Raw genomic sequence first — 26,449 nt, forward strand, 5'->3', positions numbered from 1 at the left:
TTGTAGAAGACCTTTCTTAAAAACGAATTTTTTATTACAAATTTTATCTTAATTTTAATAAATGTTTCATCAACCAATTGCATGTATTTTAATAAATAAAAAGCAAATAAAGCAGACAATGATAAACCGTGACATGGAAGCACCAGCGCGCCGCGTTCACTTGCACTGCACTGTGAGCTAGAGCGCATCTCATCGTAATGAAACTCAGCGTAGGCCTATGCCTCATACATTAGCATTAAATATCTTTGCTGCATCCTTTCTAGAACAGACAATGGCTTTTTTGCGGCTCGCATCAGCAAAGCATTTCATAAAATAATCAAATCAAATCTCCATATGGACCAGTATCTGTAAATGTTACGCTGCAAAAGTTGTTTAAAATATAAATCCGTGTTCTGTGTGTCTCTGTGTGAATTAATGAATGGCAGAGACGTGCAGGTTTGTTTACTACATAGACTGAAGCGTATGACGCTTGCATTAATTTCAGCATCTGAGCTTCAGAGTTCTCTCTCCATCAAGCGATCTGAACTTATCAGCTCATCTCAATGGACGCACAGCGAACCTGTATTTTTTTGATGCTCTGTAAACTCTTTGTGAAGGCGCATGACTCACCGTCACTTTACTGATAGCCCTGTTTCTCACACATGCAAAGAGAGAGAGAGAGAGAGAGAGTCTTAACACGCTATATATAAACTATTCTTTGTTGTCTTCTAATGTCAAAATAATGGAGTTCATTTAGAATTATTCATATTCATTTTCGAACAAGCAGAAGACATACCAGTTTCTCCGGTAGTGGGCGGAGCTAATGGGCAAATGGCAATGGATTTTTTTTTGCGGCTCGCATCAGCAAAGCATTGCATTGCCATAGACCGCAAAACAATCAGCGGATGGCGGGCGGGTGCGGCTTTGAAATTTGCTCAAAAAACGTTGGCCCCGATGATGAGTTTTGTGACAGATCTCCTTAATAAATGGAGGTCTGAAATCTCTGCCCCTTTACCGATCAGAGCATGCACTGACACGAAGAACAACCAATTGACTATTTAATTACCCCCCCCCCCCCATGGTTATGTTATGAACCGTCACATTTGACTCATGTCATAACCGTCATTACCAATTCTGAAACCGGCACACCCCTAGTATTATTTTTCTCTCTTAAAACCACTTGTTTTTTGTGTTTTTGAAAAGTTGTAAACCTCTACTAGCTTATTGCTATTTGGGGGTAAAAGACCTTTATTAGCAGTGCACAGTTGTTTGCTATTGATTGCATGAGTGTTATGAGTCAATTATTTTATTTTTGGATGAACTGTCCCTTTAAGGGGATCAGGAAGTGAACTGTATTTGTTGCTTGTTTCTGTGATTGGCTTGGATTTGTTTCCTCCTCCTTAAAGTTCCATTCTTGGTATTTTTGGAATTTGCTTTGGAACAAACATGACACGTCCCGACTGGGTCTCTGGAGAAAGCAGTGTCAGATTGAAAGAGGAGGGGCCAGAACGGCATATTTCATCTTTACACTTCAGGCCACTCTATGGGAATGTTCAATTCAGTGGAATTTAGTTTTAACAACTACAGACTACATAACATCAGTTTTTTTTTTCTACCAGTTATAATTGTCCAGCATTGATTCAGTACAGCCCTGCCATGGCAGATGTAACAACCCATTTGATTATAGACAATAGGAGACTGGGTGCTTTACATGTTACATGTTTCTTCTAAATATAAGAACGTACTTCATCCACCAATTTATAATTTTTTGTAGACAGTTTTGGGACTCACTTTCCTTGTAGATGCATGTAAAATAATGCACTCAATGTCTATGGCACCTGGTTTTTCACTCACCATAGTCATAATAAGACTGGAAGTCTCCAGAGGAAGAGGATTGATCAGAATGGGGCGAACGAGATGATCAGTTTGACCCAGGCTCAGAGCTCATTAGAGTTGTGATATCCATCTGTCCGTCCGTACATACGTCCGTACATACATACATACATACATACATACATACATACATACATCCGTCTGTCCATCCACACATACATACAAACATACATACATGCATATTTCCGTCCGTCCATACATCCCTCCATACATACATCCATCTATCCATACATCTGTACATCCGTAAATCCATGCATTCAAACATGCATGCATGCATCCATCCATCCATCCATCCATACGTACATCTATCCTTTCATCCATTCATCCATAGATCCATCCGTACATCCACACATCCACCCATCCGTACATCCATCCATCCGTCCATACATACATAATTAGACAGGAAGTCTCCAGAGGAAGACTTGCTTTTTTCCCCACCCACAGTCCTACTTCAGCATTTGGTTTGGTCTGTCTGCTGGTAATGCCAAAAATAAAACGCAACAGAGAGCTCCATTGAAAGCCCACTTTATACACATTAGCATTTTGCATGTGCTGCATGGTCAAGCCGACTCAGCACAGTGCCTTGATGAAACGACTGTGATTGGCTGTGACCCCAGCCAGGAGAAAGGCCTCTCTGTACGACTCTACAAGGAGAATTCCCCTCTTTTTCCCTTCCACTTCACATCCCACAGCCTCTCATGTATCACCTCAGCTGCAGGCTGGATTTAGTTGAGGCTGCCCAGATCATAGCCTCCTCAGCATCTAAAGCTGTGGTTTCTCACAGCAATCTATATCTGTAAAGACTCTCAGGGGGTTTATCCAGCAGCACACCATACATGCACTTTCATTTGGCCACGAATTGAGTATTAATGACAATATACACAGGATCTGAATCAAGCCCCATTCAATCATGACTTAATTTGTTGTAGAAAGCCTCATGAATTGTCAACCAACGCTCGGTCTTATAAATTGTAATTTATAACCCCCTGGAAATAGAAGCAATTTGAAGAGTGCATAGGGAAAGGAATGCTCATTGCCCCGGGTTTATTCTTTTCCATGCAGTCCAGAGTGGTTGCGGTCTGGCCTGAAATACCAATGATTCCTGATGGCTCATGGTTTATTGTTTCTCTCTGGATGTTGTTCCAAGACTTATATGCTTGGCTGTGTTGGTTAAAATTAAACGCACTGTGTGTCGGTGATATCCTGTGCTGACTTCAATGGCTTATTATGAATGCTGCTCACTACATCGCTTTGTTACCATTGATCATGGGACTGTGAAGAGGCCTCAAAAAGGCCTTTTATTAGAGTGTCCATCCGAGGGAGGGAGGAATGTGAGTCTTAACAACTCTCTAACACCATTCTCCACCAGTCTACCCCAGTAACGGAGGTCTTTATCATCACAGTTGTCTGTAATCGAGGAAGGCCCTCCCCACAGAGATAAGCCATCGTAAGCAGTGCATTACCGAAATGAGCTTTATTTGGATTATCTTCCAGATGTTCCACTGACTGTGAGAGTGATTCCGAGTCAGGAAATCCTCATTTCAGCATTTATAGACCCCGATTACTGCTGAGTAAGTGTTTATTATGAAAGTATAGGCTCAACACACTGACTTTACAGTGAGGCCGGCTCAAGCCTGAACCAGAAACTATGCAATAAGGTGCTTTCATTTCATTTAATTTTTTATATTTTAATTTAAAGTGTTCTATTTTATTTATCCGATGAGCCAGTATAATGTAATTTTTATTTTTTATTTTATTATGTAAGATTCTATTTTTATATTTATTTATGTATTCAGTATATATGCAATTTTCATGATTTCTATACAATGGTTTATAGTTTATTTTTGTATTTGACCAAATTGTCGGCCGAATGACTAAAATAATTTGCCAAACCAGTGTCATCTAATTAGCATTTCTGGTAGGTTTGGACCATTTCAGTGTCTACTTTGCACGTAAAACATGGATAAGCTAGTTATAACACCAAATAAACATGAATTGACGTTAGAGCTGAAATTTTGCATGACTCATATATCACTCAGTCAGTGTTTCCACCATAGAAAAACATCTGTAAAACAGCTTGTAAACATTAACAATGTCATGTGACATTTAGCTCAGAAAAGCCATTCATTGTCAATAAACTAGATAGTTAGCTAAAAAAAAAACTCTAGAGAGGATCATTTCAATAAATATATGTGCTGTATTATAGATTTATTTTATTTTTACTTAACCTTTTGTCTTTGTTAATGTATGTTTAAATAATTTTGTCATGACAACTTTTTATAACAACCTGTTTAACTGTTTAGTTTTTTAAATATTAGAATAGAAACAATGAATAAAAACTATATAAAGCACACACTCACCTATACAGACACATTGAATGTGTGTATGTATATATATATATATATATATATATATATATACATATATATATACATATATATATATACACACATACACAGGTGCTGGTCATATAATTAAAATATCACCAAAAAGTTGATTTATTTCACTAATTCTAAGACTGATATATTTCAAATCTTTATTTCTTTTAATTTTGATCCCAAATTCAGTATCTCAGAAAATTAGAATATTGTGAAAAGGTTCAATATTAAAGACACCTGGTGCCACACTCTAATCAACTAATTAACTCAAAACACCTGTAAAGGCCTTTAAGTGGTCTATCAGTCTAGTTCTGTAGGTTACACAATCATGGTGAAATAAAGATTTGAAATATATCAGTCTGAATGTATATAATACTAGTTTCACTTTTTGAATGGAATTAGTGAAATAAATCAACTTTTTGATGATATTCTAATTATATGACCAGCACGTGTGTGTGTGTGTGTGTGTGTGTGTGTGTGTGTGTGTGTGTGTTTGTGTGTGTGTGTGTGTGTATATATATATATATATATATATATATATATATATATATATATATATATATATATATATATATAAAATTAAACATTATTACTATTATTATTAAACTGTTATAACTTATTGGTTCTGGTGTTTCAGTAAAAAAAAAAAAAAAAAAAACCTGGTGCATCACTAGTAACAACTCATCTTAAATTCCAAAATGGCTAAATTCCTTAAATATTGTTGAAAAAATTAAGATGCTCTGTTGGAGTGGTGATACCTGAGTTTTGAGGTGAATGAGTGCACTCCAGGTACAGGAAAAAAGCACCTTCACACACGCTAACAATTTCCCACAATGTGAGTCGCCTGCCTCCGCAAGGAGGACGGGGTTACCAGCTCAAACCCAGCCGTGTCCACTTCCTCATCTGCCTGCCGTTCTCCATGTGAGTGTCGGGGCTGGGTTGTGTCATTATAGGGAGGTTGTCTGGCAGTGCATTTGAAGCCTTGGTGGTCTGGTTGAAGTGGGTTACAAGGTTTCAGGGTGCACTTCAGGGTCCTTCACATTCTCATTCTGTCCATAATATATTTTCATCTTCACCAATTTAAATGATTTAAAAAGACCTGCTACAGGAAAACTGAATAATGAAAGAGCTAGTCAGAGCATGCGTGCTGCATTACGAGGAACAAGGTGGAAAACAATGGGACTTATAGAAAGTTATAGAGTTATTGGATTGTGTGTAATTAAGTTCTTCTTGTAAATGGTCTAGGAGCACTTCAGTCTTTGTTGACGCCCAGCAACACTGCCACCATGTTATGAGTATGGGGCGGTCATCTTTAATGAAGGACTTTTGTGTGCTTAGAGCGCCTCTCCGCCAGCTGATACCTGACACGGCACAATAATGAAAGGGCTTGTCAAAACGCAAACATTTGTCCTTGTGCTGCTTGCATGATGTTTTTGTGCTTGTACAGCATTCATACAGTTGTTTGTGCCATTCTTGATGTAATCTTTAAAATTGAATGATCACTTTTCAAATCCCTTTTTTGACAGACAAACACTATTAGATACTAAACTGTTTGCTTAATATAACAAATTAGAATAATTAAAATCTTGTTTAAGTTTACTTTTTAAGTTTGAATAAAAACAAACATGTAGCTGACAATGATAAGAGCTTTCAATATTATGCAATATTTTTAAATTTTAATACATTGTTTCAAATATAAGCTTTTTAAGTCGAAAATGTGGTTTTTATTTAAATTATTATTTTATTTGAATGATCAAAATTAAATTTATAGAATTTTTATAATTAGGTTTTATTACATTATTTTGACAAGTTTTTATTTATTTATTAGTTTTTATTACATTTTCACTATTTATTTATTTTTTATTTAAAAATATTTTTCATCCTCCTTTAACTCGAGCCCAGGAGCTGAGAGTGGATGAAATAAATTACATTTAATTATATTTTCACCAGTTTTATTTATTTATTTTTGTTGCCATTTTCCCTTTCATGCTCCTTTACTTGTAATCTAGGAGGTGGGAGTGGATGTGTTTATGCTGATGGCGTAAGAAGGACGTTTAGCATGCTGTGACTGGCTCCTTGGGCAGGAAGTTCTTACGTTCTGGCAGAGGTGCTTGTCATCTAGGATTGAGAAACCAGCAGGTGTTTTTCCTGTTTATGATGCAGGCATGCCACTGTAACGTAACCTGGAATGATTAACAAGCAAAACCCTTAATAGCCCCCAAAGGTCACTTAAGGGCAACTTCACATGGAGGAATACAGAGCAAACAGATTCAAAAAAACAAATAAAGTTCCTTAGTGCTTGTTTGGCAACAGTAGCTTGAACCAAGGGCTCAGGGATCATGCTGGTATTTGAGGTTTACTCAAAGCTGGATATTGTGGTTACCACAATAGTTGGCAGAGCAAGCCAGACCAATCAATGAATGCCTTATGGCACTGCACAGCAGCAAGCATTTCATCCACGACAGAGCCACCATGATCAATTTGGAACAAAAATAGATGTTGTTTCTAAGATTTCATTGATCAGTACAATCTCAGTTTACTGCTATATCTTACATTTATTTAAGGTTTATTTAGCTTTGTGCTGTTGTGTGTGTGTGTGTGTGTGTGTATACTGTGCTAGATTATTATACAGAGACAACTTTAAGTGTTGTTTGACCTTTATAAAAGAACACCATTTAAAGTGTTTACATGGCATTACAGGGGTTATTAGTTGTGCATGTAAACATGTACATTTTTGCAGTCCTGTTCTGATGGCTGCTGATTAAATACTGATGAGAACTGCTTTTGTGGTTCCTTTCAGCTTTTCATCGAGGGAATCTTAAGCCTGAAGTGGTCGGTTATGCCTAGATTTAGTGCCAACGTCTCAGCCTAAGTAGACGCTGGCATGAAACCACTCTGAATGCCAGATGGTGGCTGCATGAGTCGGTTACATGTGGATAAAAGGCTGTCATTGAGCGAGAAAGGAGACTGTGTTATCTTACTGATGGATAAAAGCGCAGAGCTTCTGCTATGCTTGGAGATGCTATGCAAAACGGATGACGCAAGGCTCCTTCTCTTTAACAGAGTTTTGTGTTCTTTGCATGATAATGTGGCAGCCATCTGATAAAGGCATCCTTTTCATCAGAGCCTATTCACAGAAATAAGTAAACGGTTGGTGGCCACGTGGTGGCGAAATGCAATTATGATGGAAATTGTGGCTTTGTTCTGTATGAATGAGTTTAGAAGGGTGTGTCCAAAGGTCCTTGCAGATAAGTGCAGAGGATGCTCGTTTCCTGGGTTAAGGGAAATGGAGATGAGCCATACATTTTGGTTAGCCACTCTTTGTTTGTATGCTGTTACATTCAGAGTAATTTCCAATCAAGCTTCTAACACAAAAATGCACAGGAAATACAAACAATCTTCTGAAAGTGCACAATGGAAGCAAAGACCTTCAGAAAAGAAACCTCTTAAATGTATAATAATATATAATATAATATAATATAATATAATATAATATAATATAATATAATATAATATAATATAATATAATATAATATAATATAATATAATGAAAATGTTTTTACATTTCCATTTATTCATTTAGCAGATGCTTTTATCAAAATACAATGAAAAAAAAGTTGCGTATAGTAGTTTAATTTTATTGGTGAATATCATATCTTCTTGTTCTTCTTCTTCTTATTACAGTGTATATATAGGCATTATTATAATAAAATATATCATATTTTATGATATACTCTATTTGTAAATACAGGCATATAATGCCATTTAAATTGTTTATTTTTGAAAATAAAAATGGATTTCTTCTTCTTCTTCTTCTTCTTCTTCTTCTTATTATTATTAATATTGCTATTCAAATAATATCTCTGTATATGTGTGGTTCTAGCTGGTAGACCTCTATGTAGAGCTCTGCAATGTCTCACTCTATTACTGTAACCACAGCTAAGTGCAGCTGAATTGTCCCAGAATGCAATGGGCTCCAGGCACACACTGTGGTGTAGTTTAGCTTCAGAGTGGAACTGTCCCTGGCTTCATAAAAACAGTGTTGTCATTTTGAACCCAGTGCCAATTTAGTAGCCTGACATATTAAGTCCAACCAAAATTGTTCAAAAAGTCTTTATTCATCTGAGGGCACATCAGACCAGTGGAAATGCTCTTTCGACAATGATCCGTATAAACATTGTGATACAACAATTCTTTATTATTCAAAACATTGGGAAGATTCTTTCCTAGAACAGAAGAACTCTTTTTCAAGTGTTCAAGAGCTCTTGAGCTGGAATTCACATGTGCTGGCATGCTTCATGAGGAACCGCTGGTTCAGAGGCGTTTATGTAATATCACAATTTCAATATGTTTCCAGCCGATGGGCTGTCAGTTTGATGCAGTGTTTGGTACTCGAGTGAACCCACTGTAGGCAGAACCCACCCATGCTTTGATTGGGCCCTGATGCACTCATGGACATTAAATTAATTCCTGACCTTCGACCTGGCACTGGGGTGAAGGAACATCTAAATTCCTTGAGTTGTGTAAAGGCAGCCATATTTTCCCTGGATTGCACAAAGAATAACACAGACGCATAGAATTAGCCTGGCTGCTAAACAAATGCTGATTGTGGCTATAAAGAGGCTTGCCATGTACGCTTCTGGGGTTGGCTTGGTAACCACGCTCTACTTCAGCAAAATCAAAAGTGTCTGTGACTAGTGGGGCGGTGCTGAGAGCAAAAAGCCTATTAAAAACCTTATCAAAATTGCTTTTATTTGATCATAATTAGTGTAAAAACAGTACATTATTACAATAATATAACCGTTTACTATTTTAAAATGTAATTTATTCCTGTGATGGAAAAGCAGAATTCTATCAGCCATTACTACAGTTTTTAGGGTCTTACATTAACAGATTTTTGTAACATATTTTAACATCTAAAGTTTATTCTATAAATAATCAATTCCTCTTATCCGATTTCAGTTTGCAAATGCAGGAACAGAGCAGATCTTGCTATCCAGTGTTGAGGTCACATCCTCTAGGACTCTTTTGGTAATGAGGATGTCTAGCAGTAATGATTGGGGAAAATGAGGCCAGTGTTGGCATTGATTCTTTCAGTATGTGTGTTTTCCATCTCTAGACTTGGCTCTTAGATGCTCTCATCCACTGTACATGCAGTCTATCTTCTCTTTTCGTGGACCGATGCTGTGGCAGGTACTTTTTCCTCATATGTAATTCATCATTTTTAGCTACATTTATCTTCTTCGACTACCTTTTTTTTCCTACTCCGTAACCTATCACTGCTGTGTGCCCACACAAGGGTTTTACTGATCTTGGTTTACAGAGATATTTCTGGCTGTAATCATGACTCAGGATGATGTTGACAAGCTCGGCTGAGCTCTGTAAACAGTGTCATACCCTCTGGACTGGCCTGAACATCATTTATTTAGGGGCTTGTCTATCCATGATCATGATTTGTTTTTGCAGGTGGATGTGTTTTTCTTGCGTTGAGGGGATTGTGTATAGTCTGGGCTGTGATTAATGCATTTATCTCTGTTTCTGGAGACAAGAAGACGATTTGCATTTCTGATATAGAGAATTTGTCTTAGTGTGTGGTGGAGATTTTGTGTGCAGCTGTTTGTGGTGAGCATAACCTGCTTTTGGGGTTTTTAGTAGTGGCACTATAATTGCTCTGGTCATTATGCGAGGTTATACAGTAAAATTACTTCTCATGACTTGTAGACATCACTCTCTAACCCTGAGAATGAATTCAGTTAATTTTGACTTCAATGTTTGGCCATATAAATCCATCAGGGCTCTTAATGGAAATGTTTGTTAGCTATTTAGCAAATAATGTTACAAAGCATTTAGCATAAAGCATGAACTATAAGTTATAAAGTGCCAAACAGGCACAAAATCACTCTCACTGACCTTTTCATGGACTGTGCCCAGTTGGTGGAATAACCTTCCAATCTCAATTTGAACAGCTGAGTCTTCTGCCATTTTCAAAAAACGTCTAAAGACATATATATTTTTTTTTGCCAGCTCCTGACGTACTAATTCTATTCTATTCTATTCTATTCTATTCTATTCTATAAAAAACCCTAGCTATGTGTACTGTGCTAGACTAACTGAGACTTGTCACAACACTTGTATACTGTTTCTCTCTCATTCGTCTGATTGCTTCTGCTCTTCTTCTCATTTGTAAGTTGCCTTGGATAAAAGCGTCTGGTAAAGGACTAAATGTAAATGTCTGTCTTTTACATGCAAACTTTTTTTTATATCTTAGTACTTTTCTCAGGTATTTTTGGTGCTACTCGTGTATTGTTTGTTAAACTTTGGATAAAAAGATTTATTAGTAATATAAATACAAATTTGAGTACACATTAATACCAATTCTTGTTTCTTGAAATGAGTAAACTGTAATCAGAATATCTAAACTCCACATGTCCGTCTTTTTGCTTAAATACTGCAAATTTGTCCAAACTTTTTGCATTACAGGAATGAAAGTTTTGCATTCCAATCCAGGTTCTCTTCAGTGTTTACAGTGTTATCAGAAACGGGCCTGTTATGTAAATGATTACGATTATTAAATACTATATACTTGCTACTGCTTAAACTTTCAGATGTTTTGTCTCTTATGCTAATGGAGGCTTTATTTTTTTTTTTACAGTAAAACAGTAATATTGTGAAATATTATTAATAAAAAAGAAAAACATTTTGTATTTAAATTTATTTATTCCTGTGATGGCAAGGCTGAATTTTTAGCAGCCATTACTCCAGTCTTCAATATAGACCTTGATGATAAATGGAAATGCATTTGATCACTTTGTCATTTTACAGTAAAACAGTCTCAGTAGTTGTGGTCCAAGTAACTTTTATAAGGATCATTTAATTGTATAATGTGAAATCTCTGGTTTGGTAAGGATGCGCAATAGAGTCAAGGGTTCGAGTTGTACAGGGATCAGAATGCACGCTGACATGTCATTGTCCAGCGTTTGCTGTGTTGGCCAGAGGTGAGAATGTTCTGGTTTGTTCCTGGCTGTTCTATGTGGCATACTCTTCTCATTATCCCCAGCTGACAGCCTCATAGAGCACATTCCTCACCAATCCAAACGCCGTTTTGTCTCTTAGATCTGAGTGCAGTGTCAGCTCAGCTTGCTCCCGCGTATCGTGTTCTCCCACAGAGACATGAATGCCGGCCGCCATAGTGGTCTTGTAATCCACACAGGCAGGGGTGGGTGCACTGTGTCCTGTTCAGGACGTGCTGTAGCACAGTCTCCTCGCTCGTGCCACACCCCAAGCCGTCACAGGCCTGTACCGGCACCATCTGCAGAGCCTGCGCTAGCACCCCCTCCACCTCCAGCAGGGTGACTTCTGTATGCGGGACACCTGCCCCATCTGAAAAATGATAGTGGGAGTGAAAAGAACACAAGTGAAAGAGGTGAATACAATCAGCCTCCCTTGACGGTGTGTTGGCCACTGATAAAGAAGGGCTACAGTGCCCTCTGGTGCATACATGGAGTAAAACACAAAGTTTTGCCTCCTAGTGGCAGGTTAAGGTGTTACAGACATGAAAAGACACTTCCCCTCCTCTCCTCATAGTCAAACTCTGTTCCTAGAGGGTCACAGCCCTGCATAGTTTAGATCGGGGTGTCAAACTCAATTCCTGGAGGGCCGGAGCCCTGCATAGTTTTGTTCCATCCCCGGTCCAACACACATACCGTGTAGATTTCAAACAAACAGGAAGGACTTGATTAGTTGGATAAACATCCATTTGGCCATTAACTTTTAAATAATTAATTATGCAAAAAATATGAGCAGAGTTCTCCACATAAAGACCCACGGCCGGCAGATTAGCTTGCTACTTCTTTACTTTCTATACGGTAGGAGGTTAAATTAGATTAAATGTGGAGGATGTTAACTGTGACAAGATGATTGACCGGTCAGTTTACAGTGATGGTGTGTGTAACTATGCGACAGAGCAATTGTACAACATGTCCCGAAGCTTGCCTACACCTCTAGTACACACTCAAAAGTGTGTTCTGCTTTTTGGGAGGCAGCAGAACCGATTGAGTTTTGGCAGTGATTCTTGGCTAAGACCATGGACAGTCTGAGCTCAGCTGTGCACTGTGGTTTCCTGTTGCTTAAGGAAGAAAGGTCTTTTTTTTATATCTTATCTTATCTTTGACTAATGCAGATGAAAAGAATATCAGAACAATAAATGACAGAGTTAATAAAGCTTAATCGAGTGCACTTTAGCACACACTCTAAATAAATTAACATTTAACATTTCTGTCATGATGTCATTCTAAACTTTCATGGCATCATTTTGTGGAACACAAAAGATGATTATTATGAAAATAATCCTAAAATCCTATAATTATAAAAATCCTGTAATTATAATATTATTTATACTGAAATGGGGACGGGGGCTGTCAAGCTCCAAAATATTACAAAACAACAAAAGTCCTTGTGGTATGCAAGATTAGGTTGAAATTTCAGCAGACATTACTTCAGTCTTGGTTAGTGTCACATGATCCTTCAGAAAACATATGCTGATTTACATTTCTTGTTATTATCAGTGTTCAAAACAGTTTTTGCTTAATATCCATTGTGCATCGTTTTTCAGGAATTAAGGGAAAATAAAAACTAAAAAAACAGAATTCGTTTGAAATATATTTTTGTAATGATGTAAAAGTCTATAGTGTAACAAATCTCATGGATGACTTTTGGTCATTTTGAAGTTTGACAGCCCTAGTTTCCATTCCCTGACTTTATATGTAAAAGAATTGGATATATTCTTTAAAAATGTTTGTTTTCACAGAAAAGAGAAAGTCACAGGGGTTTGGAGTGACATAAGGGTGGTTCCTTATTAGAGTCAGTCGTGCTCAGCTCTTGCACTTATATATGTGTTCATTAGGTGTGAGCCACACCAGCTTTCATTTCCAGTGTGCTCTGCGCTTTTGAATTCACTCTGTGAAGGAAGTGCCAAGGTCTTGCGTCATTTCCTCAACCGTCTCTCTCAGCACTTCTGTTTTTCTCCTCTGTTTCCCCTTTCCACCCTACACCTCTGTATCTCACAGAGGAAAAACATTTATCCAGCGCTCATCACCTCGATGCTCGCTCTATATCCCCCGACAACAAAGTTTGCACCGTCGTTCAGAGTTTGAGAGCTTCGGCGCAACCTGCGTGTAACGTTCTTTGAAACCAGCAGGCATCCTCACTTGTGCACGTCTGCACTGGACCAACGTTAGCTCTGGAGCAGCTGAGCAGGAGAAGCAACTGTGGATCTGTCCATCGCCTGGCCTACATTTTTGGGGGTGGAGAGAAAACAGGAGTGCTGCAGCGGTGGTACTTGAGGTTTTATTTTTAGCCTCTACCATGACAGCTGTCTCCCTCCTCTGACAGAGCAGAGTCAGGAATAGCCGATCACTTTGCACCTCTGAGAACTGGGGCTGCCGGTTAGTGTGACGTGGTTCTTCGGGTTCTCAGGAGTGTCTCTGTCTCAAACACACACATACACGAGTCTTGCTGCTTTGGTCGGCACTCGGCTGCACTCTGAGCGACCTTAACTGTTTGGAGCTGCCACAGAGGATCTCAGGTAAGGCGGCAGACATTACTCATGATTCTGGATGAGGGAGCTGTTGATCTAGATTTATGGAGGTGTGTGTGGGCTCAGAGCACTGCTGCAGTCTGGACTCAGGCCAGCTCTGTCATCTATTTTTAGGCTTGAGTGTGATGGCACACTGAGAGCAATGACCGGGTCAACCAGTGTTAAAGATAAATCCAGCAAGTTTCAGCATATTTTGCTTGAAAAGGTGAATAAATTAAAAAAAATGTCAAACTGTAATGTTTGGATTGTGCTGTGTAATATGGTATTTTGAGGCTGGAATGGTGCACTGGATTGGCATTTCTGAGGTGAAGTGCTCAAGGCCATCATGCTCAATAGAAGCTTTTGTTTGAGTTGGATTGCTCTTGTGGAAAAAGGTAGTGCCATTTCAGGCATCTTATTTTACTTTTGAGATGAATGTTTCAATTGAGCCTCATTTTTGGACTTTTGTGGCTATTTTAAAATGCTTTTGAACTCTTCTTCTATTCAGTGAGTGTTGAGTGTTTGATAGATGAAGTCAGGAGGTTATTTTGTGTATACTGTGATTAGATCATATGCTTCGCAGTCTGTCTGCTGCAGCTTTTATTGATGTGGCCATAAACTTTCAGCTGTTCGTTTGTATCTTTTTGTGTCTCTTTTGTTCAGATAAATTGCCTATGTTGGCGTGGATTTGTTTTTCGGTATATGTTTCTTCATTTTGTCAGTTGAACTATAATTCAGTTCAGGAAATAAATTCTGTTGGTTGAATGGCATTTAATCTTCATAATTTTGGCTACTGTATAATCATGTATTAAAGGTGTTCAATTCTGTTAGTTCTGTTTTGCCTTGGACAAATAATGTATTTTATCCTATTAACAATATTAATGTCATATTCTACAAATGTATGTCCAGTTGGATTTGCTTCCTTCTGGATGAAAAGGAGGGCCATTTGCTTTGTTTGGTTTTTCAGTAATTATCTAGCAGATGAATTTACACATTTAGCAATTATCAGTATTTCTGTGATTTTACATATTGAAATCTTGCTATTATTATTATTATTGGCAGATTTCAAAAATATTTTAGGGAATGTAAATTCTTTGGTTTCTGCATTTACAACAGCAAGCTAAATATTTACGGTGATTGGATTGTTACTGTTTGCACAGCTGCTATATAGTGATGTGGGCTGCTTAATGCCCATGTGGTTACTCTCATAGAAAGTCTATGCTGTCAGTATTACAGAGCTCTGTTAACAGAATTGTCAATTTTTTTTTTTAAGGAATTTAATTCTTACTCATGTCATCCCAAACATGTGTAAATAAAAGTGACCGCGCATTCAAGGTTCCAAAAGGAACAAAAATGTACCATAAATAGTCCATAGGATTTGTGCGTTGATTCTTTTTATGATTGTGGATTTTCAACCATGATGTACCTTTTATAAATATACACAAAAATGTGAATTAACAGTGGAATTTTTATTTGTTCCTAAAAGGGACACTAGGATCACATCACTCAAAGTTTTTTGGTCTTTTCTTTTTCTTCATAAATAGGAATATTTCTATTTAAAAAGTCCGACTGCAGCTGTACAATGAGCCCTCTTTGACCCTCCCATAGGTCTGTCATACGTCTCTTGATCTAATATATGTCAACACATTTAGCTTGATTTTAGGATCTTTAACTTGGAGCAAATCTTACAGTTTAATCACTTCTTTCTACTCAACAGAGCCAAGAGCCTCCTCTTCTTTCCAGCACAGTGGGTCTTGTTTACCTGAAGTTTGTGACCTCACATCATATAACTGTGAAGACCAGCATCCATTGTGCCAGCCTCTTGTCTGCTGGTCCCTCCATTTGCCACTCATCTTTTCATCCTGCCCTCCCTTCCTCATCAAACCCTTTCCCGGCCCATCCCATGACCGCAGCATTGCCAGGATGGCATTCTCATCACGTTTTTCCTTCTGGGAGCAAAAGGAAAGTGATGCTCCGTTCTCCATTCTCATCATTCTGCACTGTGTGACATCAGCTAGGTGGAGTGCATGAAAAGCATCAGTGCTTTCACGTTTACATCTATCTGTAGCAATGCACTGGGGAACTGTGTGCACAGTTCATGAACACACAGCTGCTAACAGCTCCGTTCAGGGCATGTGTGTGTGTGTCTATGTGTTAAGGGCACATGGAAAATACAAATCACTGTGTGAATATGACCAGTTTGTTTCAACTTCATGGAAGACTGCAGTTCGCCAGCTCTCTGCCATAGCTTTTTTGATTACATTTTGAAAAGCTGCCACTGGCTTAAACACAGCACTAATCTGATGCTACTGCTTAAAATGTATAATTAGAAATGGCAAGCACTGTAAACTGGTGCTTTGTTGGGTTTCAAGTTTTTTTTATTTTTCTGTGTAACTTGGTCGTTAAAAATGTCCTGCATGAAATGCATTGGATGCATCTACATAACAGCCTCAGCATATACTTATTGTCCTAAATCAAATGCTAATATCGTTTTTACATGGACCTTTATAGATCAAAGAAGACAACCAGCCAATCCCCAAGAGTTCAAAAGACAATGTAAGTGCCCAGATATTCTTCATACTAATAAATGAAGTATTACAGCTCTTTAATAATGCTCTCACAGAGAACAGATGCACTTATAAAATGAGTGGAAGTGATAATCAAAAAGCACTCTGACTATTTGTCCTTAGATATTTTTTCATTTATTATTTTCAGAATAATATGCTATTAGCTCCAAGTCCACGTGTTTCCACACAGGATGCAGAAATGTTGTCACAGGAAGCCTATTGCTGCTTCAACTCTATACCACTTTGAGAATGAGTATTTAAGAATAGCCAATTATTTCCCGGTAGATTTATGAAAACATCATTTATTTAACGCATGTGGACTATTGATTTCTCTCTTTCACACCTGCTGCATAGTAATTTTCCTCTAAATGGTGTTATCGTGGCTTGAAGACGTGCCGTTGTTTCGATTCTTTGTTGTTCTGTTGATGGATGTGCAGCTGTTGCACTCCACCAGCTGTGCGTTGTCTGAGCTGTTCAGAGTCAAGATGCTGGATAAACACATTTACTAAATATCAGTAAACCATCTCAATCAAAGTCGTACTCCGTATCTCAGCATGACTGGAAGTGTTAGAATGGATATTTTTGGTAATTTATAATTTTAGTAATAGGCATTTGTTGCAAATTATAGAGGCAATATTTCGGTAAAAAGTAAGGGTAGTTTTATTGTGGAGTTTAAAAAACTTGGGTGTCAGTGAGCTTTGTGCAAAACCTGCTGACAGATAAACATTGTTTACTTGGTGTATCTCATAATCCACTGACAGTATCTACTGGATATGTGTGTAGGTGTCAAGAGGCAGCGTGGTTGGGAGGAAGACGGGGCGTACTTTCAGTCTGAGTGTGCAAATGCATGCTTGGTGATGTGTTTCATGCAGAAACTTTAAGTGCAAAAAGTCACTAAAGTGTATTTATGCAATCGTTCCTCTGCTATCTCTGTTCTCTCCTGCATACAACGCTTCTGTATAATTTGTCAACAGAAACTAGTATTCTACTTCACTTTAACCTTAGTTTGTGTTTGGTAGCCAAGTGGTTTTGCTTTGCTTTGTCCTTTAGTGATAAGATATAATATTTACAGTGTTTACAATTGAAAGACAGCCATCTGAATAGATTTCAGAGAGTTCTGAGATGAAGGGCCTCATCAAAGAACAGCTAATTATTTAGAAATATGTACAGAAGAACCAACACAAGTGATTAGAGATGTGTAATTGTGTAATTTAAAGTGCTGTGCATTGATATAGCAATCTCTTCACAATGATTAAATATCTTTCTACCCTTTCTCACTGACACTCTACATCTTCTGTATCTGCTGGGTGAGTAGTCTGACAGTGATGGTAGCCTGAGTTGCCGTTCCCAGTCAGTTTCCAGCCTAGAGCCTGGCAGAGGCCTACTACGTGCTAAGAGTCCTCAGCCTTTTCGGGAAACACCTACAGAGGTCAACTCCCAGCCACAGTTCAGGAGAGTAAAAAGCCCCTCACCCAGTAGAGACAAGATGGCGACCAGAAAGTTCTTCAAAAGCCCAGAGCCTCCCCAAGCTCCCTTGAGTCCTGAACCCTTAATGAATGGAGAAAGCAAAGTGAATGGTACCCTCAATGGCAGTGTTAAAACTACTGATAATGCTAGTCAACCGGAGCTCATAGAGGACTTCAAGGGTGGGACCCACAAGAAGGTGATCAAAGTGGTACGCAGAGTGGTTAGGAGGGTAGTTCCTGCTGAAGAAGACATGGCAACAACTCCTGAGGCCATGTCCCCAGAGCCATCTAAAGAACCACCAAAGCCTGAAACAGCATCTGTACCAAAAGTCTTGAAGGTGCCTGTGTTCTCCTTCAAACATGATTCAATAAAGAAGGAGGAAAGAGATGATATCTCTGCTGGACTGACAAGTTTGATGACACGAGGCAGGACCGGGGAATCTCGTTCACGCATCTGCAAGGATGAGCCTCTTGAAAAAGAGGGTGTGAAACCTGTAGAGAAATCTCAAGAGAAGGACATTTCTGGACCAGCCCAAGCTAAAACTGTGCCCAAAGTAGAGGCCTCCCAGACTCCAAAACAAGAGCAACAGTCTTTAGCATCTGCTGCTACTCTGACAACTCCCAAGTCTCCTGTTTCTCCACCAGCAGGATTCATCCCAACCCCAAAATCCAACCCACTCTCTCCTCCATCTGGATTTATTCCTACACCGAAACCCTCCTCAAAACCATCTACACTTTCCCCTCCAGCAGGCTATATTCCTGCTTCAAAAACTTATCCTGTGACTCCTACTGTATTTGTTCCAACAGCTCCTATCGTTTCTTCACCTCCAGCTCCTATCCCAGATCCCAAAACCTTACCTGCTATACCTAGTTCTACACCGACTGTTCCTAAAGCAGCCGCTACCTCTGCTCCAACTGCTGCTGGTAAATCCTATCCCCTTAACTCCCCAGCCTTCAAAACAGATCCATTTGCCCCTCCTTCAGGGTTACATCTTAGTACTCCTTCACTAGTACTAAGATGTTTCACGTTATAGTCTCTATGTAAATAAGCAAGTTGCTCCAATTTGTGCTTTTTTACTGCATTTTGTGCATTTTCCTCTGCATTAATCCTAGTGGCTTGTGTCTCTTGGAAGTGTGAGACAGCACCCTTCTCCTAAACTTCTTATACGGTCTCTGAGTTGAGCTGTCTTTCTAGTCTCCTTGGGTTTAATAGCTCAGCCCAGGACTTACTGTATGGTTCCTGAATGTCACCACTGGAAAACCAAATATAATATGCGAATCTTGCAAATTAAGGTGGAATTGAAGCATAGATTAAACCACTTCAGAGACCCACAGAGCTATTTACTAGATTTGAGTAGACAAGATTAGGAACAACATACATCTGTGTGGACACTGTTGCAAGATTATAGACACTACATCGAATGGATTGATTACTGGTTTTGTTTCAGATATTTGTTTTGGAGTGGTTTGATTGTAGCATTTCAGATCAGAAGAAATAATTTGCGATTGGTTGCATGGATACTCACTTCAAGCCCTTAAACAACTTTGTGACTTTGTGTGTGGTTTGGACATAATATTTGAAGGTGAAGACGTACTTATGCCACCAACTCGAGCAGGGAGACCTTCTCCTGGTAGCATTTGTAAACCCACTCCAACAAATACCAACCCTGTCCAAAAAGGTGTGTGTTTGTGTGTGTGTTTTACAAAGATCACACTCTGCAGCAGTGAGATTGACATGCCTGCTCAGCTCTGCAGGAAGGGAATGCAGCATGCTAACATACACATTTGTGACTTTGGTTTCAATTTCAATCAGGTTTTATCCTTTTGAATAAATTGATGTTGCCTACTACATAACATTACTCGATAACAAAGCTACAGTTTGTGCATAGTCTGAGTTAGACTCACCTCTTCTTGGTGGTCTGGCCTATAGGAGAGTCTGCCACTGAGTCCCACAGAAGAAGCACAGAGGCGGCTGGAGAGGATCTTCGCTGCATCTGTAATGCCTGTCCCTCTTTCTCTTGTCTTCATTTCTGCTTCCTCATCTTCTCTCACTCTCTCTTTTCTCTCTGGTGCTAAAATATGCTTTATCCAGACTGTTTTACATGGCTCTGACTGCGCTGGCTGTGGGCCTATAAATAAAGCACTTTAGAGCTTGACAGCACTTACACTGAATACTAAATACTGGGAAACAATTTAATACACTGCATTGTTAATGAGGACATTAATGCTAGCAGAGTATGTGCCTTCACATCTAATGGTTATGAACCCGGTGTCTGTACAAGCAATTTATTTTTGTAGTCACCCCCCAATTTTCTCCAACTTTTTCCTGTTTGGTGGGGAAGACAACATTACTCAGAAATGTTCTTTCTCATCAAATCTTATTTAAAAACTATTTTACCCAACTTTTTATTCATGAAATGTTGTTTTTTAGTGTAGCACATTGTTAGTTTAGCAACAAATGGTAATTTGAAGCTACAGTACAATTTTTTTTGTGATATTTGTATGTTGTGTTTAAGACATCATTGCTGCCCCCATATATAGGGTTTCAATTCAATGCTTTTCGGTGCTCCACATTTTTAGGATGCTGCCTTAGAGGTTAGCTGCCTATGTAGAGAATATAAAACAAGGCAACTTACTAGGTTTTCAATTGTATTATGGGCTGCTCTGCTACGAGACCAATAAATAGGTGTTTTTCTTTTTTACTCTCTGAAATAGCTCAGTCTTCTGCTCTGATGTCTACTGAGCTTAGATTTGTATGTTTTTACACCCCATTTCATGCACTTTTTAACTTTTGCTGTGTGCTGCAGTACAACTTGAGTATAAGTAGTAATTGGTTCAGGCATGCCCATCTCACCTCCATGTGTCTGCTGTCCTTTCATCTGTGGATACATGTCTCATGTCTACCTCTCTCTCTCGTCCACTGCTGTCTCTGTGGCTGTGATTGTTTGGCTGACTGGTCTAGCTGGAACCTGTGGCCAGTGCCTCTGCGTCGTCTCAGGTACAGAGCCCCTCTGGGGACGGCTCTTCCCCTACTGCGCCCCTCCATGGCTTGGCCCGAGTGTGCGCTCGTGTGGCCTGTTGGAGTGTAAGCCCTCCGTTCCTCTTTCTAACTCACCCCCACCCTCGTACATGGCTATGTGCTTTTGTGCTTGTGTTATCAACAAAAAAATAGATGCTTATATTTTTATTTTTATTAAACCTGATTGTTTCTATATCATATCTTTGAGATAAGGATTGCCTGCTTGTTTATTGTGTATGTATGATCATTTTAAGCCAGTGTTGATGTAGTGCATGGTGACACAGAGTTAGCTGTAAATGCATGAAACCCTTAGAGTGAGAATTAGCTTTTGCCGCCCCACTGATCAGATAATAAGTGAATAGCAGTGGATGTGCTCTCTAATTGGTGAAGACTTTGATTTAGTAATATCTCCTTTTGCCTCCTCATGCCTCAAGCTCTGAACATTCTCCCCGGTGAATGTTTATTTCATACCATGGTGCCTTACGCTGATATACCACATGATCAATAACCCTTTTTATTCACAGGATGATTTAGATGCTCTGTGTGTGGATCTGAGGCAGGCTATTAAATTGAGAAATGACTGTGTTTTGAGAGATGCACGGTATAAAGTGTTATGATGTCTAACGCTGCTCTTGCCCTCTCATGCTGACCGGCCGTCTTACAGGGACAGGTGGAGGAGGATCCTGTGGCGATCCTAAAGGCAGACCATGCCGCTGCCGCCCATCCTAAGGTCTGCTTTCCGCTGTCGTGTGTATCGTAGTTCACCTGCATAATCCCACCCTTGACCTGTCGTGTCAAACTTGCCCTTGTGTTGTGGAGTGTTGTGTTCACACCCATCCCATTTCATCGACAACACCCCAGCCATAGAGCCGCAATTGAGAGACACACTCATAGATAGCAAAATAGACAATCTGGCTAATAAAATCAAATGGGTTAATCTAACATTTAATTAGCATTGGATTGTTATTAACAGTTCTGTAGTGTTTTGTACCTTTCCTTCTCCTGTGCCGCCGTACTTGTAGAGTTTACCGGTTTATCTACAGTCATGACGTCTTATACTAACCAAACACCAGAGAAGAGAAGCTTGTGAACTGGAACACAACTCCACAGATATAGTATCTCTCACTGTCAGCCCTACACAGCGGTAGAGTTCATGTTCTGACCAGTGTGTGTAGGTCAAGCATGAGTGCAGTGGAAACAGACATGGCCAGACAACCAGAACATCGGACTTGTAATCTGACCTTGTCCATCATTTGATGCCAGAGTTGGCTTCTTCTGCTTCTGCTGTTAAACTCTCCCTATCTTGCTTGACTATACTGTAGACATAGGGAAACAAGTTTTTTTTTTGGGACTGATCTGGGATCTCTTTATACCCTAATTGATATTCTGTCAGCAGAGGTCTCAGATCAGGATAAAAAGACTATTTTTGTGTCATTGAATGATAACAGACCTTCTCACATAAGTGTGGACCAATGCATGGAGTGGATTTGAAGCGTATCAGTGAAGCTCCTGTTCAAAAGCCCTGTGCAAAGCCATAAAAAGTAGTTTGACTGATGTTTTCTCCTTCACAGGTGAAAACAGAGGAGCAGATAGCTGCAGAGCAAGCATGGTACGGCTCAGAGAAAGTGTGGCTGGTCCACAAGGATGGATTCTCTCTGGGTTAGTACAAAAGGCATGCCAAATGAACTCGAAGCATTATTTTAAATTGAAGACATTTTCTATTCATTTAACTTGCATAGTTTGACACATTCCTATGTGGAAATAGAATATTGTGCTAGAATAGAAGAGAAAGTCATTTCAGAGGCGGAGAATGTTATTGCATTTTGATGAAAGATCATGGAAACGTATTCTCCTTTAGAATATTGTGCACCATTGTTTCGCACAGTATTACATCAGGGACATTTATTGAGAAAAGAAATCGGGTCAGTTTTAATTCTTATACGATTTGTAACTTATTACTAGTTTCATTACGATAACAATAACAGAGTACTTTTATGGCATTGAAATTTAAATCGTTTTTTCCTCTATAATGATGTGATGTGTGCAATCCAATTTTTTTTTTCTTTACAGCCACTGTGGTGAAGACGGAGACTGGGAGTCTACCAGAGGGGAAAGTGAAAATCAAACTGGAGCATGATGGGACAGTACTGGATGTGGACGAGGATGACGTGGAGAAGGTCAGTTGTCCAGGCTGATCATGTGTTTCAGTATGCACAAATAAAACATTTTTATTCATAGTCAAAATGTAATGAAAATTCTCTAAATGCATGTTATAGATCATATTGTGATCAATTCATCTTTGTATGTTTAGTTTCTAAAAACATTTTTGACCCCTGTTCATCTTCGGAACACAGTTGAAGATATTTTAGTTTCAGCCCAAGAGCTTTCTGATCTTCCATTGAAAATGTATGTACGGTGTACTGTCCATGTCCAGAAAGGTAATAAAAACAGCATTAAAGTAGTCCATGTGACATCAGAGGGTCAATTAGAATTTGTTGAAGCATTGAAAATACCTTTCTGGACATGGACAGTGAAGTGTACATACATTTTTAATCTAAAATATCTTAAACTGTGTTCCGAAGATGAACGGAGGTCTTACGGGTTTGGAACAACATGAGGGTGAACTAATCCTTTAAGTACACATTTCTTGCTTAATTTAGATTGAAAATGACTTCTTAAAGATTTTAACTGATTCTAACTTTGAAGAGATTCATTAAATGATTTATCAGATTGATTTAAGCTTGTCAGCACTTTTATGTGATACATTAGAAGAAAGGTCTCAGTTATTTTGTTCATGAAGTAGCTCCACTGTGCTGGTTTTTGAGTGCAGCCAGGAAATAGAATAAGAAAATTTGTCTCACCTCATTTCATCACATTCTGTTCAGATTTCACATTCACAATAGAAAACAATCATTCCTTTCACTGTGATGATGTGGATTCAACAGCAGAATAGCTGTGTATTTGAATGAATCACCAGGTCTGCAGGGCTCAGGCACAGGGGTTGTAGCAGAACTCTGCTTTTGCCTGAACCCAGAGCCAAGTGAGGGTTAGACATGAACAGGTGGGTCCTGGGTAGCATGCACAGGGTGGGAGAAAATTATGCTATTATATAGGTCACAGAAAAACAGGTGGGATTTGGCCTTATTTTTTAAACAGACAGATTGACCTATAGTTTTATAGTTTTGCACTATTAGGCCTTGATGAGACATATGCTGGGAAATATATTTCAGCTCACTTCCTGCCTGGCACAGCTTGAGCTGATGATTTCCAGGTTGACCTCAAATCAAATCTCTGAACCATCTGTTCAATGAGGGAATTGCTAAGCTGGATCCAGAGTTGAGCTTGACAAGTTTGAAATTGCATTAAAGACTTCGCATGAAGCATGGAGGCTATTCTGGATGAATCACATCAATTTGTGTCATATTTCCACTCTTCCCATTTATCACCTGTCAGCTTTCTAGCATTCTTTGACCTTTACCATTTGAAACCCAGGCGAACCCGCCGTCATTTGACCGCTGTGAGGACTTGGCAGCTCTGCTCTACCTGAATGAGTCCAGTGTAATGCATTCCCTGCGCCAGCGCTATGGAGGAAACCTCATCCACACATACGCGGGGCCCAACATGGTGATCATCAACCCTATCAGCGCCCCCTCCATGTACTCAGAGAAGGTGAGAGCCCTTGTTTTCTTTCGCACTCCTTGCATCCAAATATGCCTACTTCTGCTTTATTATATAGTATCCCAATATGCAATACACATGAAAAAGTAGACGACAAAGACAGTACTCACATGACCTCCTAGTTCATCAAATGCATTCTATATTCTGACAGTATGCAATTACAGGTGGAGATACTCACTGTGGCAGCAATGCAATGCATTATGGGAACTATATTTTATACAACTGTCCCTTCGTCAGTTAAACGCAATAGGAAATGGGCAACAGAAAGCCGCTAATGAGCTTTATCGGATTTCTTGCAAGATAAAGTACTACCCATAAAATGTAATTACAATCCAGAAGAGAATTTATTTTGGTCATCGGTCCTAATTAAGTGATTTTTTATTATGGATCAAGCTGTTTATGTGCCGTGTTGAGTGTTTCTGCATTCTGGAGCTGAAACTATGATATATGTGAAAATGTTATTGCACTCGTGCTGGAAAGATGGTTTATGCCAACTTTCTTTTCAAGTTAACAGCTATTGATTTTCCCTTCATTGGAAAATGAATGTTAATGGTTTTACATTTGATGCTTTCATTACTGACCGTGTAATACATTAAAATTATTAGTTTGACCTGTAAGCTCCTTGCTGTTTTCCCAGCAGTGATCTTCACTAAGCTTGTCCATAGACTTTTGTTTTTCTCAGGCAAGCGGCATAAAGAAAATGCATGTGTTTGTCTGTTAGAAGTTTAGTTTTTCTCTTCAATGTTTCAGGTGATGCACATGTTCAAAGGCTGCCGACGAGAAGACACAGCCCCTCATATATATGCAGTGGCTCAATCTGCCTATCGAAACCTTTTGACAACACGACAGGACCAGTCCATCGTGCTGCTGGGAAAGAGCGGCAGTGGCAAGACCACAAACTGCCAGCATTTAGTTCAGTACCTGGTGGCCATCGCCGGCAGCACTGGAAAGATCTTTACTGGTACAGAAACTCCTAGCAATTTTTTTTAAAGGTTTTCTAGGGATGCCCTCAGATTTTGGCAAATGCTGATGGCTTATAATGTTGTTCTAATATTCAAATGGAAATGTATAAAAGTGCAATCTGCTGTATTAGACTTTTATGATAGAAGTCACATTCTTTTCAAACTGTGCTTTTGTAACCAAGCCTAGAAAAACTATTTACTGTTGAATCGATAAAATTAGCCTGTATAATATGATCATTGTGCATTCCCATTTTTAACTGCATATTATATCTATATGCTTGAAAAGCTTGAACAGCCTGTGGTAAAGGGTAAATGCAAGGGTGTCACGCGGTCACTGGAAATTGGCTTGTCTAGTGTGGAGAGAGTGTGAGCGCTGGGGAAGAGGGTGACAGATGAGAGCTGTGCTAATGATGCCCACTAAAGCACTCTGATAATTAGCCGTCATTAGGGTCTGTTCAGTCCCTGAGTGGTCAATAATGACCTAATGAAGACTACAGTGCTCATCAACTATACCATTAAAGAGGCTGTGATGTTATCTCCATATGCAGGATCCTCTCTTCTAGTGCGCTCAGTGTTAAAGAGTCAGTCCTGCAGTTAAATATTACTGTGTCTCTTCCAGCGGAGAAATGGCAAGCGGTCTACACAATCTTAGAGGCCTTTGGAAACAGTGCCACCTCCATGAACAATAACGCAAGCCGCTTCTCCCAGATCGTCTCGCTGGATTTTGACCAGGCTGGTCAGGTGGCCTCTGCATCTATCCAGGTTTGACATTGATATTGTACTGGGTCATATCTAAATGCACATTGCACATTTAATGACGTGTGGATAAATGGCAACCCACCCTGCTACCTTTAAATACCCCTTATTAAAATAATGTTCAGTTCAATAAATAATAATAATCATAAATACAAATGTGTTATCTTAATCGTTTTT

General features: G+C 39.1%; 1 protein-coding gene across 12 annotated transcripts in view; it reads left to right on the forward strand.

Annotated features, from left to right (window-relative positions):
- The window catches only part of LOC113058463 (unconventional myosin-XVIIIa-like), an 89,662-nt gene that overhangs the window by 13,835 nt on the left and 49,378 nt on the right, over positions 1-26,449 (forward strand). For 7 of the 12 annotated variants that reach the window (XM_026226389.1, XM_026226398.1, XM_026226393.1 and 4 more), the window contains exons 3-8: positions 21,541-21,606; positions 22,448-22,535; positions 22,947-23,053; positions 24,369-24,545; positions 25,305-25,515; positions 26,136-26,278. In XM_026226389.1, coding sequence (XP_026082174.1) covers positions 21,541-21,606; positions 22,448-22,535; positions 22,947-23,053; positions 24,369-24,545; positions 25,305-25,515; positions 26,136-26,278 — 792 coding nt within the window. Of the gene's footprint in view, positions 1-13,198; positions 13,834-15,541; positions 15,787-16,335; positions 16,381-20,819; positions 20,943-21,540; positions 21,607-22,447; positions 22,536-22,946; positions 23,054-24,368; positions 24,546-25,304; positions 25,516-26,135; positions 26,279-26,449 lie in introns of those variants that run through there. The other 5 variants (XM_026226394.1, XM_026226400.1, XM_026226395.1 and 2 more) reach the window with 3 other exon arrangements.

The sequence above is a fragment of the Carassius auratus genome, chromosome 40 (genome assembly GCF_003368295.1).
Source record: "Carassius auratus strain Wakin chromosome 40, ASM336829v1, whole genome shotgun sequence".
Taxonomy (NCBI): domain Eukaryota; kingdom Metazoa; phylum Chordata; class Actinopteri; order Cypriniformes; family Cyprinidae; genus Carassius; species Carassius auratus.